Source organism: Trachemys scripta, chromosome 2 (assembly GCF_013100865.1).
Source record: "Trachemys scripta elegans isolate TJP31775 chromosome 2, CAS_Tse_1.0, whole genome shotgun sequence".
In the NCBI taxonomy this organism is placed as follows: Eukaryota; Metazoa; Chordata; order Testudines; family Emydidae; genus Trachemys; species Trachemys scripta.
In genome coordinates this window covers 156050592-156064279 of record NC_048299.1, presented here as the reverse complement: position 1 = coordinate 156064279, position 13688 = coordinate 156050592, and the positions used below count along the sequence as shown (strand labels likewise).

Sequence of the window (13688 nt, the reverse complement as noted above, 5' to 3'; positions counted from 1 at the left end):
TTTTATTCCAGAGTAATCAGTCTGCTTCCAAAGCACTTACTTCCAAAGCAGAGTAATAATTCTGGAATAAAAGTGACATTTATTCCAGAATACAGTATCCACACAGGGAGCCATTGCAGAATAGCTATTGCAAAACAGCTTATTTGCAATAGCTATGCAAGTCAATTTCCCAATGTAGACAAGGCCAGAGAGAGGGTTTGACGCTCTGTTCACCATGGCAGCCTGCTCTCCACAAGTAAGTGTTCCCTGCAGAAGGGTTCACGCCGGGAGGAAACACACCGGAGGATAAAGATGTGCCCTTCTCCGACAAGCACTAGGGATGATTCCCCTCTTGACTTCCAGACCACTTCATAATCCCTACCACTGGTACTGCAGAGGGAGGCTGGCCAGTGAAAACAAGTCAGGGGTGGTGCTTTCCTACAAGGAGTTGGCTGCCTGTTTGCTTCTCACATGTAGCTAAACACATTCATGCATCAAGAAGGCAACACCAAGGGGTCTCCAGGGAGCCCCCAGGATATTTTCCTTTAAAGATGTCACTCGCTTGGCGTGGCAGAGCAAACACACAAACTTATCTGCTGCCCTAAACCCTGACATCACCACCCCACACTCTGCCTCAGCACCCCAGCCTTGGCCTATAGGGAGCATGAACCAATCGTTCCTGGGGTCAGAGGGGAAAGGAGTCGCTCCAGCCCTTGGTCTCTCTGCCAAGATGTCCCACGTGGGGGCTGAGTGGAGGTGGTGATTTTTGTGATGGAGCTGCCTGTCTGACCAGAAATGGGGCTGAGACACACCCTGACTCGCCTCACACAGAGGCCCCCCGCGCAGAGATTTCAGGGTGATGGACATTTAGCTCTGGGCTGTACGAGGCAAGGAGAAGCTGGTGGGCACCTCTAGGGTGATTCAGAAGCTCCACAGGACGCCCAGCTCTGAATGGAGCAAAGACCACAGGGCGTCTATTGGCAGGGCCCTGAGCAGCTTCTCACATGAGTCGTTCCAGGCAGCAAGATTCCTTGGGGCATGGAGAGCTTCCCTCCGTCGCCTCTTCTCCCACTGCCCCGAGACCTCACCATGTAGCATCTTTCCCTCTGGGGACTCAGCTCTCGCCTCAGTGCCCCTCTTTCAGCCAGCCAGAGGGGGCACTAGATAGCAACATGGGGCACTTCCTCTCCCCACAGGCTGAGAGCAGCCCACTGACCCCTTACCAGCCCGGCAGCGAAGTGCTGAGCAGACACTGGGCTCCCGAACTGGCCAGGCGTAGCGTGGGATTTCCTGCCTCTTGCAGGGGCGAGTGATCTGGATTTTGTCCAAGAGGCAGCTGCAGCTGCCTCAGACCCGCCTGTTTTACACAGGCATTTGCAATGCTCAGGCCAGATACTGCTCAGTTTGAATTATTTTGTTTTGGGGAGCAGCTCAGCGAATAGACTAAATACACCCAAAGCCTCAGAGGCCTGAGTCAGGGGCAGGAGACAAGCTGGGGCAGAAGCTCTCAGAGGTGCACAGATGGGGGCTGCAGAACATGTGTCCCCAAGGGCTGCTGCATCTCTTGGAACTGTTGCAGTGAAAGAAGACAGCTGGCTGTAACTGCTTGGTGGGTGTGCAGTACTCACTGCTTTGCATGGTCTCTGGTGAAAAAACAACACCCATCTGATGTTGGAGGAGGAGGTGTGTGTGTGTGTGTGTGTGAGTGTGTGTGAGAGAGAGAGAGAGAGAGAGAGTTAGTCTAAGGGTTTGGGGGAGTGAAGTATTGTCTTTAAACTGATGTTCATTTTGAAATTTCTCTGGCAGATTGACACAATGTGTAAATACTACCCAGTGTAGACACAGTACAGCTCCCTACCTGTCAGCCCTTTCTTTACTTTCACTCCCTGGAGACTCAGGAGATATTTATATAGCTCTGTGGCACCTTAGAGACTAACATATTTATTTGGGCATAAGCTTCCGTGGGCTAAAACCCACTTCATCCCACTTAGTCTCTAAGGTGCCACAAGGACTCCTCGTTCTTTTTGCTGATACAGACTAACACAGCTACCACTCTGAAACGTATATAGCTCTGTACGTACAGGGCCAGACTCTTCCTTGACGTTTACTTCATGTGATCATTAACGCCATTGCAAAGCAGATGTAAAATGCTCCCAAATCGGGATGGTAGCACTCTGCACTGGTGTAAATGACTGTTCAAAAAACAACGTAATGGAGAATCGAGCTGACAGCCTCCCAAGCATTCATTTTGACTGGCGTGGAAAGAAAGAGTTAAGAGGGGCTAGAAGTAGAGGATAACCGGCTGCTATTCACTAATGTTTGCACAGTGTCCCGGAGAGGGAAAGGGAAATATTTGAGCATTATCATGGTGTTAGGATCAGTATTTGCCCTAAAAAGCAGGAAGCAGCCTGCACTGCTGCAAGCCAGCCTTCAGTTCACTTTCCATCCTCCACGTGGCACCAGGAGCTGGGAATGATCAACAACCCTGAGGAAGTGAAAGAGGGCTGGCCTGATGGACAGCAAACTTCAGGACAAGGACAGTCATAGACTCATAGAATCTCAGGGTTGTAAGAGACCTCAGGAGGTCATCTAGTCCAACCCCCTGCACAAAGCAGGACCAATCCCCCACTAAATCATCCCAGCCAGGGATTTGTCAAACCTGACCTTAAAAACCTCTACGGATGGAGATTCCAACATCTCCCTAGGTAACCCATTCCAGTGCTTCACCACCCTCCTAGTGAAAAAGTTTTTCAGTCATGACTTTCTCCATCTGGATTTTCATCTAAGTGTTGGTACTTCTGTGTCTAGATGTTTCTTCCTGCCCATACAAATAGCTGCAATTATAAATATACTGAATTGGAGAACTGAAACCACCAGGCAGTTTTCTTTTCTCCCTCCCCCCCAACTGGAGCCTCAAAGTTGAGCTGAGTTGTATACAAACTCACCTACTTGTGTTTTCTGGTTGAAAGCCCATCAGGGAGCATCCTGTTTAGATGAATGTGACTCAGAGCAACTGTCAAGAGCTAAATTTACTGCCTAAAACAGTAAACTCAAACCAAAACACCGGTCCCCATTATGAGCTCATGGGCAGTACAGGTTATCTAACCATTTCAAAGTCCTCTTAAACTAGGAATGATTTTACCTGGATGTAGAATGTCCTGGAGCTCGTTATGATTTCAAATAGATTGTCCCGCATGAGAAGGTCACTAGAAACAAGAGAAAGAGAGAGGTTACCCTGAATTCATCATATGCAGGATAGACTATTTCTTCTTTATGCTCATATCGAGAAAACATTAACAGACTATTCAATGCAGACCTTGGATGTATTCAGTATTGATCTTAAGTTATATAGAATTGAGGTCTGTGTTTCTTATCATATACCTTGTTTACACACGCACACTGCATTCTGCAAGCCAAATGATTCTCAGTCACACTTTACACAAAAGTTCCATTTATAAATAGTTGATAAAGGATAATAAATGATTAATAGAGGTTTTAAATAAATGGGTAGTCAATTGTTAAAGTCCAGCAGGTCAAGGGACTGCTTATAACCATAGATTATAATCATCTACAACACCTTCTACTGATGTGCTTATAACACATACTATTCCTTTCTATTTGATTTATTAACTGTTTATTTAGCCTTTATAAGTGGATCCTTACTATAAAGTGTGACCTAATTCTGTCAGTCAAATGGTTTTTGCATAGGGTAAGAAGAGTTTGTTTCATTAAAGCTCTAGCTCATGTTTTCACTTGCACACCTTTAAATCAACTTGGATATGTTCAGCATCTCCACTGCTAATTTGGGTATGAATGCTGTTTTATTAAAGGCCTGGTCTTATTCATGGCTCTCCTATGGCTCAGCGCAAGCACAAATATCACGAGCAGTAAATTACACTAAAGATGTTGTGCAGCCTGCCTATGAAATCACTGTCAATCAATTCTTCATCTGGTTTTCATCATATCTGATAACATGGGTCCATTCAAAACCAGTGCATCAAAACCCAGTAAACCAGGAACATGACTCAAAAGTGGTGCCCATCACAGGACCCTGGGGGGCAGGGATGCACAAGTGAGGGAGAAGAGAATGAAGAAAACCAAACCATGTTTGATAGGTCTGGGTGGAGAGGACACTCACCCAGTGAGTACCTGGACTGCATGTAACCCTAGCTGCCTTTGTCCCTGCCAGCAGCACAGAGGTCTTAGTTTCCTGAGTAGTTTCTTCAGTTCATTAAGGACACAAATACTGTTATTCAGTGCACTGTGCTTCCCTCTCACAATTTTAACTGTGGCAACATCTATACTGGTGAAGATCTAGGGTCGTGCCAGCATAAGATGGGGCAAGAATTAGCCAATTGGCTAATACATGTCAAACCCAAGCTTGGAGTTCACTCGCAAACAGTAACTGCATGTCTGCAGAGCCCCTCCTCATTGCCATACAGACTGTGATCCTCCATTTAGTAAAGTTCCGACTAGCCACCCACTTGCTGTCCTCAGGTACACATCTAATTCAGTGCGCCAAGGGCGGAGGGGAAGGGATGAATTCTGGCCAGCAGCTGACTCCCCCCGGATGTATATGGGAAGCTGCAGCCCCACTCCAGATCCCCACAAGGGCACCCCACCTTTCTTCCCTGAACATAACAGCGGTTTATTCCACCGTTGCAGTCTGGGTGGGTGGATGCTCTGCTTGGGAGGGGGTCTCTCTGCACTCTGTTTAACAGGGGTTAAGCATTCTTGCTCAGGCTGTCCACCTGCAATTGGCTGTGGAATGCATTCCCTTGCCAGCTCCTTCTGGGGACTCCGAGCGGCTCTACTCTCCGTAAATTCACTCCTTCTGAAAAAGGGAGTCTCAGCATCCAAGTAAATATATGGGATTGCTCAGATCAAAGATGCTAATTGAAATGGGATGTCTAGATGCAGCGTAACTTGGCCAGGACAGGGAGCTGGGTTCCAACTCCAGACGGATAACAGGAAAACAAAATAAAGGGAAAATTAAAGGTGCTACATACTGGAAAGATGCCCTCAATGAAAGGCATGGGTCCCAGCCACAAACCAACTCTGAAAAACTGCCTGAGATCAGCAGCAAACCTGTGACACAGGGGAGGCTGTGAAATGTGACCACTGGGAAATTCCAGTGAGACACAGCGTAACTCAAACGAGGAAGGATGACTCTGAGTGGCACCAGAGAACACATGATCTGAGGAGAAGCAGGTAGTGACAGCCCTGGCTGGGAACTCAGCTGTGGCAACTTAAACTACAATCTGCCCTTTGCATCCTTTATGTGCCCCTCTTCATCACATCCCTTTTCCAGGTGGGGGACTGAGGCATGTAGAGGTGAGGTGATTTCTTGACGCTCACACAGAGAGTCAGTACCAGGGCTGGGATTAGGACCTACCAGTCCTCACTCATGCCCTAGTACTGTCCCCCCAAAGGAGCCCTACGGGCCACTGTGGATTGGTCAGACTCTCTCATTGTTCCTTAACGTTTCGTAATTCTCCCCTTCTTTCCTTGCATACTTGCTCCAGTCAGAGGGTCCCCATGTCATCCTCCCCCTCCTCCTAACACTGGGTCTCTTCCTCACTGCAGTATCTGAGCACATACCCTCATAGCCACTTTATGCAGCAGGGCACTGCTTGCACCTCCACTTACAGATGGGAAACTGAGGCACAGAGGGATTACATGACTTGCCCAAAATCACTCAGGAAGCTTGTGGCAGAGCCAGAAAATGGACCCTGGTGTCCCGAGTGCCCATACAGGGCTCTAGCCACTAGCCCATCCTGCCGATCCATCCACTGCTGGGTTGTAACACAGCACTGTGGGCATGTCTACACAGCCTGCAGCAGTCAGTCTCAGACCTGGGTCGACAGACTCAGGCTTGCACCACAAACAGCCTTGTAGACATGGCAGATCGGGCTGGAGCTCGGGCTCTGTCCCGCGATGTCTACACAGCTACTGTTAGCGCCGTGGCTGCTGGCCCTGGCTCTGAGGCTCGATGCCATGGACAGCCGCTCGCTGTGCAGACGTACCCTGTTTAGCGGCAGTGCTACAGGGCAGGTTCGCACAGGAAGCAAAGAACCATCCACAAAACACAGGGGTGTCCTTGGCCAGGCAGGATGCAGCCACCCCACTGGAACTTGGCTGGGACACCCGGTCTAGCTCCTCGGAGGATAAAGTCTTTCTTAGCCACTGCCACCTCACGTCTAACGGGACCGAATCCAACAGAAGTGCAGGAAAAGGCATTACCCAGATTTGACTAGACATTCGTGGGTCTTGAGGACGTCCTTCAGGAGGATCGAACGCAAGGGCTCCTTGTCCTGGGGAAACAAGACAAAACAGAGTCAGTGGTTCTGTATCAACCTAGTGGGCTGCTCTGGTGGCACTGGGAGCCCACTCTAGCGCCCAGGAACTTTGAATTGTGAGACCCAAGAGCAACCTTCAGCAAAGCCTCCATGGATGGAGTCCTGGGGTGACAGGTTCCTTGGCCCCTGGCTGGAATAAGGAGAGATGTCACTGGGCGGGAGCATTCCCAAATGGTGGCTCCATGCAGCATCTCTCACTTCCGCCCTCCAATCCCTAACCCAGAAGCAGCACCCAGTGAACAGTGACTGACAAGGGGAAGGCAGATGAGCACGGCAAGGTTTTGCGGGGTTTTTTTTAATCTATTGAATCACATTCAATTCGCCCACTTTCCATTCTTCGCTCTGCACCTTCCTCTCCTGTCTGTCTCCAGTCTTGGGAAGTCAAATTGGCATCTCATGGGCATGAGGGGGGCACAGCCGCAAGCAACCCCCGTCACATAATCCCACATGTAAACTTATCAAGCTCCGTTTTAAAACTAGACTGATTACTTGCCCTCAGTGCTATTGGGAGGCTGTTCCAGAGCCTCACGCCCCTCGCTGATGCTTAGAAGCCTTCTTCTAGTTTGTCCTCTAAATGCATCCATGGCCAATTACAGTTGTGATGGTGCATGCCAGCACGTGTGCTGTGGTGGGTGTGTTGGGGGGTATGCAAATATTGGGAGGTGAGCATGCAGGCGTGTGCGTGAGGTTTCTTGCTTGCAGAAACAGGACTCAGAACTCCATAGTGGTTCAGGCAGTGGAACAGCCTCTGTGACAGCACAGCTTTGAGCTGCATTTGTGCCAAAGTCACAGCTCTCCTGCCTGTCCTTAAGCCCAGCCACTGCACCTGCTCCCTGCACCCCTGCAGTACGTGGGATTTGTTCTCAGCTTTAGCCCCAAACATGGGGTTTTCTCCCACATATTTTCTGTGTTCAAAATTTTGATTGATTTTAACAGAAGCCAAAAACGCAGCCTTGCAAATGCCAAGCCCAATACACCCATGAGGGAAGGGACAAGTGGACAAGGTCACCCAGAGAACAGTGAGCCAGAGGGGGCTGCTTACCTGCTCGCACTTGAAATAACTGATGGTGAAGTCGTCAAGAGCAAAGTACCGGCGTTTCCAGCTCTTCCTCTGAAAAACAGAGAGAACAGTCCCTAATGCTGCCAAGGTTGAGTTCCAGCCTCCCCAGACCCTCAGAAAAAACAAATGGATCCTGAGAACCTAGGGGTCACATCTTCCAAAGAAGGGGCATTGGTGAAAGCCCTGAGCCTGCTCCACTGGGGAACAGAAAGCTCAAAGCTAGCAGCTCATAACTGAGGGTGCTGAACCACCTACCACTGCTCTGACACCAGGACCTATTCTGCACCAACACTGCCCCACTCCCTCCTCCTACACAGAGCAACTGTTCACGCCAACATGATCCATGGACCTCGAGAAGTGAAAAGCTCCCCTTTCAGGCGCAGCGGTGTGGGGGAAGCAAGAGGAGGCTCAGAAGCAATAAAATCAAGCCGCCTTCAAGCCCCCCCGCAGTGCTCTGCTCCATGAAGGACTCAGTGCAACTCTGCAACAGGCACTCACCACATTCCCCTGCTTCACGCAGTAGCCGCTCTTGAGGACAGGTGGCCCTGTGGACGGCTTGGAGGCAGAGGTGGGTATGTAGCTCTGGGAGCGTCTCAGAAGAGGGTGAGTGGCCACGTCGCCTCCGTCTGCTCCTTCCCCTCCATTCTGAAACAAAAGGAGAACAATTGGAAACCTGCAAACAGCCTGGGGATGGGAGAGCGGACAGCACGTGCATGGTTGAGCCTGGCGGAACAGCCGAAGGAATTTAGTAGCCCAACCTCTAATCTGCTCCTGCCCCTTGCCACGAACAAATGATATTTTATTAGCCCAGCCGAACAACACACCTGCCCCATGCAAGCACGAGAGCAACGTTTGCACATGGCTGGATTTTCAGAGGTGATGAGCAATTGCAGTGCAAGTGAAAAACCAAGGCACAACCTCAGCAAACCTGGGCCTCAGCGGGTGGGGACGCCGCACCTTGGAAAGTCAGACACAACGCTACACCAAGGAGCTGGACTTCGTGCCACAGAACATGCGGATTCAAACATTAGCATGACACACTAATATGACGCGCACTTTAAATGGACGAACTAGCTAACTGACAGATCTCAAAACATAGTTGTCAATTAATCAGCTTCGAATGGGGGCATTTCTAGTGGGGCTCTGCAGGGGCCAGTACTAGGCCCAAAGCTATTTCACCTTTTTACTAGTGATCTGAAAGTAAAAAAAGTCACTGCTAATAAAATCTGTGGATGACACAAAGATTGAACATAAGAACGGCCATACTGGATCAGACCAATGGTCCACCTAGCCCAGTAGCCTGTCTTCCAACAGTGGCCAATGCCAGGTGCCCCAGAGGGAATGAACAGAACAGAGAATCATCAAGTGATCCATCCCCAGCCACCCATTCCCAGCTTCTGGCTGCCAGAATCTAGGGATATCCAGCGCAGTGGGTTGTATCCTTGACCATCTTGGCGAATAGCCCTTGATGGACCTATCCTCCATGAACTTATCTAATTCTTTTTTTAATCCTGCTATAATTTTGGCAACATCCCCTAGCAATGAGTTCCAGAGGTTAACTGTGTGTTTTGTGGGAAAAGTACTGCCTTTTGTTTGTTTTAAAGCTGACATCTATTAATTTCATTGGGTGACCTCTTATTCTTGTGTTATGTGGAGGGGTAAATAACACTTCCTTATTCATTTTCTCCACCTCATTCATGATTTTATAGACCTCTATCATACCCACCCTTAATCATCCCTTTTCTAAGCTGAACAGTCCCAGTCTTTTAAATCTCTCCTCATATGGAAGCCGTTCCATACCCCTAATCATTTTTGTTGCTCTTCTCTGTACCTTTTCCAATTCTAATATATTTTTTTTGAAACAGGGCGACCAGAACTGCACACATTATTCCAGGTGTGGGCATACCCATGATTTATATAGTGGCATTACGATATTAACTGTCTTATTATCTACCCCTTTCCTAATGGTTCCTAACATTCTGTTCGCTTTTTTGACTGCCGCTGCACATTGAGTGGATGGTTTCAAAGAACTAGCCACAGTGACTCCAAGATCTCTTTCTTGAGTGCTAAGGAGTAAGAGCAGGAAGCTGATTTGACCTCTGCATACAGTGTTGGTGAGACCAGTACTGCAGAGAAAGGCAAAACAAGAACCAATGGCCGGAAGCTGGAGTGAGACAAATTCAAATTAGAAATCAGGCACACATTGTTAAGTGAGGGACAAACCACTGAGAGAAGTGGTGCATTCTCCACCTCTCCATGTCTTGCAGAAGAGCATCCAGGCCATGTTTGCTTTAGCCAAACACGTTATCGGGCTCAGTACAGGGATAACCAGATGAAATTCTATGGCCTGTGTTATACAGGAGAGTCATCCTAGATGATCTAATGGTCCTTCCTGGCCTTAAATTCTGAATCTGTGAAACCCCATACAATGCAGCCAGCACTGTGCATGGGGATGTGAAGTGGTTTATTTGTGCCCTGCAATGTCACTCAGAGCAGGGGCTGCCCAGAGATGCTGCAGTCTGCACATTGCAAGGTCATTGGCGCAATATGGGACACCCATCCTGCTGCACCAAACCAAATCTCTCTCACACAGAGCTCAGTCTCAGCAGGCCACAGTCTCTGTCAGGCCCCAGCTCATCTCTGGGTGCAAACTTGCAGCACCCTGGGCCTCTCCCAGCCACCAGAAAGTAACACTATGGGGATTCAGAGGACTGGAATTTGCTGTCCTGCACTGGATGTTGTTCCTTTCCTAAAGAGCCCTCCTCAGCCCCTGGCACACAGGGACCGCAGGCCCATTCCAACCCCAGCTCCTTATCTGGACTAGCCACCGGCCCAGGCACCGGGTGCGTTGGGATCACAAAGCTGCACATACACATGCTCGTCCTGCAGCACCCCAGCTCGCTCCGTCCCTGCCAGTTGACAGCAGGTTACCTGCTCACCAGACCCACGGGAATCACGCTGCCAGACAGCTCACAGAAGCAGACCTGAAGGGGCCTGAAGCAGAGCGCGCACGTCCCGTTGCAGCTGCCAGGCTGGGAATCTGACACGGTCGTGGGCCCCACTCAGAAGAGACTGATGGGGCAGGTCAGCCCAGCCCACGTGGGCTCTTGCTGGTCCTCAGAGTAGTGTCAGGACACCCAGTCAGACCGGCTGTAGCGTTTTTGTGCTCTGTGGTTTGCCTGCAGCACGTCGTCGTTCACACAACAGCAACACCAGGGCAATCGCACAGCGGGAGGGGAGGGAGCCCAGCTCCAGCAGCCTCCAGATCCCCCCTTCACCCTGCTTGTCCGGGTGGAGGGGGGGGGCGCTAGGTACTTCCTGAGACTCAAAGGGGAGGGAAACACAGTAGAAGTCAGCAGGCAGACACATGTGTCCACTGCTTGCTGCTGCTGAGCCATTGCTACTCTGCCCTCATTCTAGAACCCCTCAGAAACAGGCCCCCAGCCCAGCCCCTCCCGCCTCCTTTAAAAGGCAGAACTTGGGGGCCGAGACGGGGGGAGATAAAATGTAACCACTGTGCACATCTCTCTCTCCGCCCCTCCTTTCAGCACAAGTTTGAGGTTAATGAATTGTTCAAGCAGAGGCTCCTGGCTTGTACCCGTTGGCTTGCAGGGCTCGAGCTGTCCTTATATGGCATTCATGCTGGTGAAGAGGCCTATTGCGGTTAACCAGACAACATGCCCCGATCTCTCACCCTCAGCTGTGCACTTTCCCCTCCCTCCACGACAGGACTTTGATTTTTCCAGGACCAAAATGAACCAATCAAAACAAAGCAACTTGGGCCCAAGCCAGCCCTTCACTCCCTTCCGTGCCCCTCTGCGCCAGGCAGGGCGCTCTGCAGCCCACTTGGCTGCTGGGCGGGAGAGACGCGTTCGCAGCAGGTGGGAACCAGCCACTCCCCCGCCACCTGGATTCGCACAGGCCCTTTGCCATTTGTTGCAGCACTTGATGTTTGGAGAAGGACGGAGGAGAGTTGAGGGATTAGTCTCCCAGAGAGAAGGAGGGAAGGTTCATCGTTAGTGAAGACATTTCCCCAGAGGTTAGGCTGTAAGGAGCAATCCTACACTGACTCCCAGAGAAATGTGCTAGACAGGAGCAAGGCTTTTCCATCCCTCCGATCAATGAGGCCAGGACTCTCCTTTCATCCTGCCTGGAGTCACAAAGCTGCACCTGAGGCAGCATATTCCTTCCTGAGGCAAGGCAGAGAGGCCATGAATGCAGGTTCAGGAGGCTGCCGCAAGCGAAGCCTGGCTGGGAGGAAAGGCCATTTCACCAAGGGCAGCATCGGAATTGCAGAAAATAACTCAGCAGCTGGCGTCCTTCCCTCAACACCCTCTGCAGTGCGAAAGCGACTGTAAAGCAAACACGGGCTGTGGATGGAGCTTTCGGGTTTTTTGGAGAACAAACTAACCCAAAAGCAAACCCCCAGCCCCTCACATGGGAGAACAGACCAGCATTCACTTGCTACATAAATCACATGGCAGGGTGCCCACTTAACTGCTGCTTATTTGTTTTTAATAGACAATAAGCTTGGCTCCCAAGTGACAAAAGGCCAGAATACACAGCACCATTGTGTGCCCAGCTGCTGCTGCCCTGCTCACTCAGGCTCCAGGCTCCCTCTGCACTCCACAACGCAGCTTAGTGTCAGGGCCAGGCAGAGGGGAAACCACTGGCTAGCAGCCACCGGGCCCCAGTGAGGAGCCAGGAAAAACACCGAGTCAGAAAGAAGGCTCGGTTCCCCCACCCTGATGCACACGGCTGGGGCCAGCCGGAGCCTTGCAGAGAAACCCGCAGAAACAAACAAGAACTTCCCAAAACAGGGATGAAAAATTAGGCTTGGGCAAGGAAGTGAAGCAGAGTTAGAAAACCAGGCAGGACGTAAACGTTGTTGCAGCTGGGCCTGGAAACCTCCCCTTGGATTCTCAGCCTGGATTGCAGCCAAACAGAAATAGCGTGGGGAGGCTCTGGGCTTCCTGCCAAGAACTCGGTGCCCAAGGAGCACAGCACAAGGTGCCAGGCCTGGGGCTTCATCTGCACCCGCCTACAAACATTCCCAGGGAGTGGGAGTCAAAGGGAGCTGCCACCCTCAGGGAGGCGAATGCCACAGTGTCTAGGGAAAGGGAAAGGCTTGTTCTCAGTTTAAGCACAGAGCAGCCAGTCGCACCAAACTAGCACGGGGGTTTTGCACGGAAAGTGGTACCAGACATGATGAGCGAGTGTGGGGCCAGTTTCGTTTCTGTGCCTGTTTCCTGGTGCCCTGGTGGAGCAGAGGAAACACCCAGGCTAATACTCCACGTTCCAGAGGAAATCTATCATAACCTTCTGCAGTTTTCTAGTGCCTTCCATCCCCAGGTCTCAAAGCACTTACCAAATGGGACTGCCTCCCAGTGCGTGCCCCTGCAGCGAGTATCAGCACCCAGGCTGCTCAATAGCCTTATCCCCATTTTACAGGCTGGGAAACTGACACAGAGATAGGAAGTGACACAACCAAGGTCACAGCACCGAAGATCAATGGTGCAGCCAGGAACATCACCCATGTCTTTTGAGTACCGGGCTGGTGCTCTAACCAGCAGGCCAGGCCTCATCCCTGCAGCAGTCTTAAAGACACAGTAGGAAGGATGAAAATGGTCCTTCAAACTGAACACTCTCCTACCTTCCCAGAAATGGTGAAATGTGTCTTCCTATAGAACTGCTCCACTCAGGTAGCGAGCCCTACACACAACCAGGGACTGGGATAGGAGGAACTGCTTCAAAATGGGAAGTGAAATACCCCCTGGAAACCATATAGAATCATAGAATTTAAGGCTAGAAGGGACCAGTAGATCATCTGGTCTGACCTCCTGCAGAACACAGGCCAGAGACCCTCACCCAGGGACTCCTACTTTGAGCCAGAGCATCTCTCTTAGAGAACCAAGCAACTTGGACTTAAAGGGATAGAGAATCCACCGCATTCTGAGTGAGCTGCCCCCATGGTCATTTACCCGCCCTGTTAAAAATGTGCACCTTATTTCTGGTCTGTATTTGCTAGTTTCAGTTTCCAGCCACTGGACCTTTTCCTGCCTTTGTCTGCTAAATTAAAGATCCCTTCGCGATCACAAATCTTCTCTCCTTGTAGGTACTAGACCACAATCAAATCACATCTTAACCTTCTCTCTGATCAGCTAAATAGTTTGAGCTCCAATTCACACAGGATGGAGCTGTACAATTGTTTCGCTCTGCTACTTCCTGCCAGCAGTCTCCCTTAGACATGTACATGGATAATGAGCAGGGCTGTCTGGGGGGGGGGGGGG

General features: G+C 50.4%; 1 protein-coding gene across 1 annotated transcript in view; it reads right to left on the bottom strand.

The window, feature by feature from the left end:
* Positions 1 to 13688, bottom strand: part of PLEKHA2 (pleckstrin homology domain containing A2) — a 56301-nt gene that overhangs the window by 5865 nt on the left and 36748 nt on the right. The window contains exons 7-10 of the mRNA XM_034762010.1: positions 7897 to 8043; positions 7381 to 7449; positions 6223 to 6293; positions 3122 to 3185 (exon numbers count right to left, since the gene is read on the bottom strand). Of these exons, the coding sequence (XP_034617901.1) occupies positions 3122 to 3185; positions 6223 to 6293; positions 7381 to 7449; positions 7897 to 8043 (351 nt within the window). The remainder of the gene's footprint in view (positions 1 to 3121; positions 3186 to 6222; positions 6294 to 7380; positions 7450 to 7896; positions 8044 to 13688) is intronic.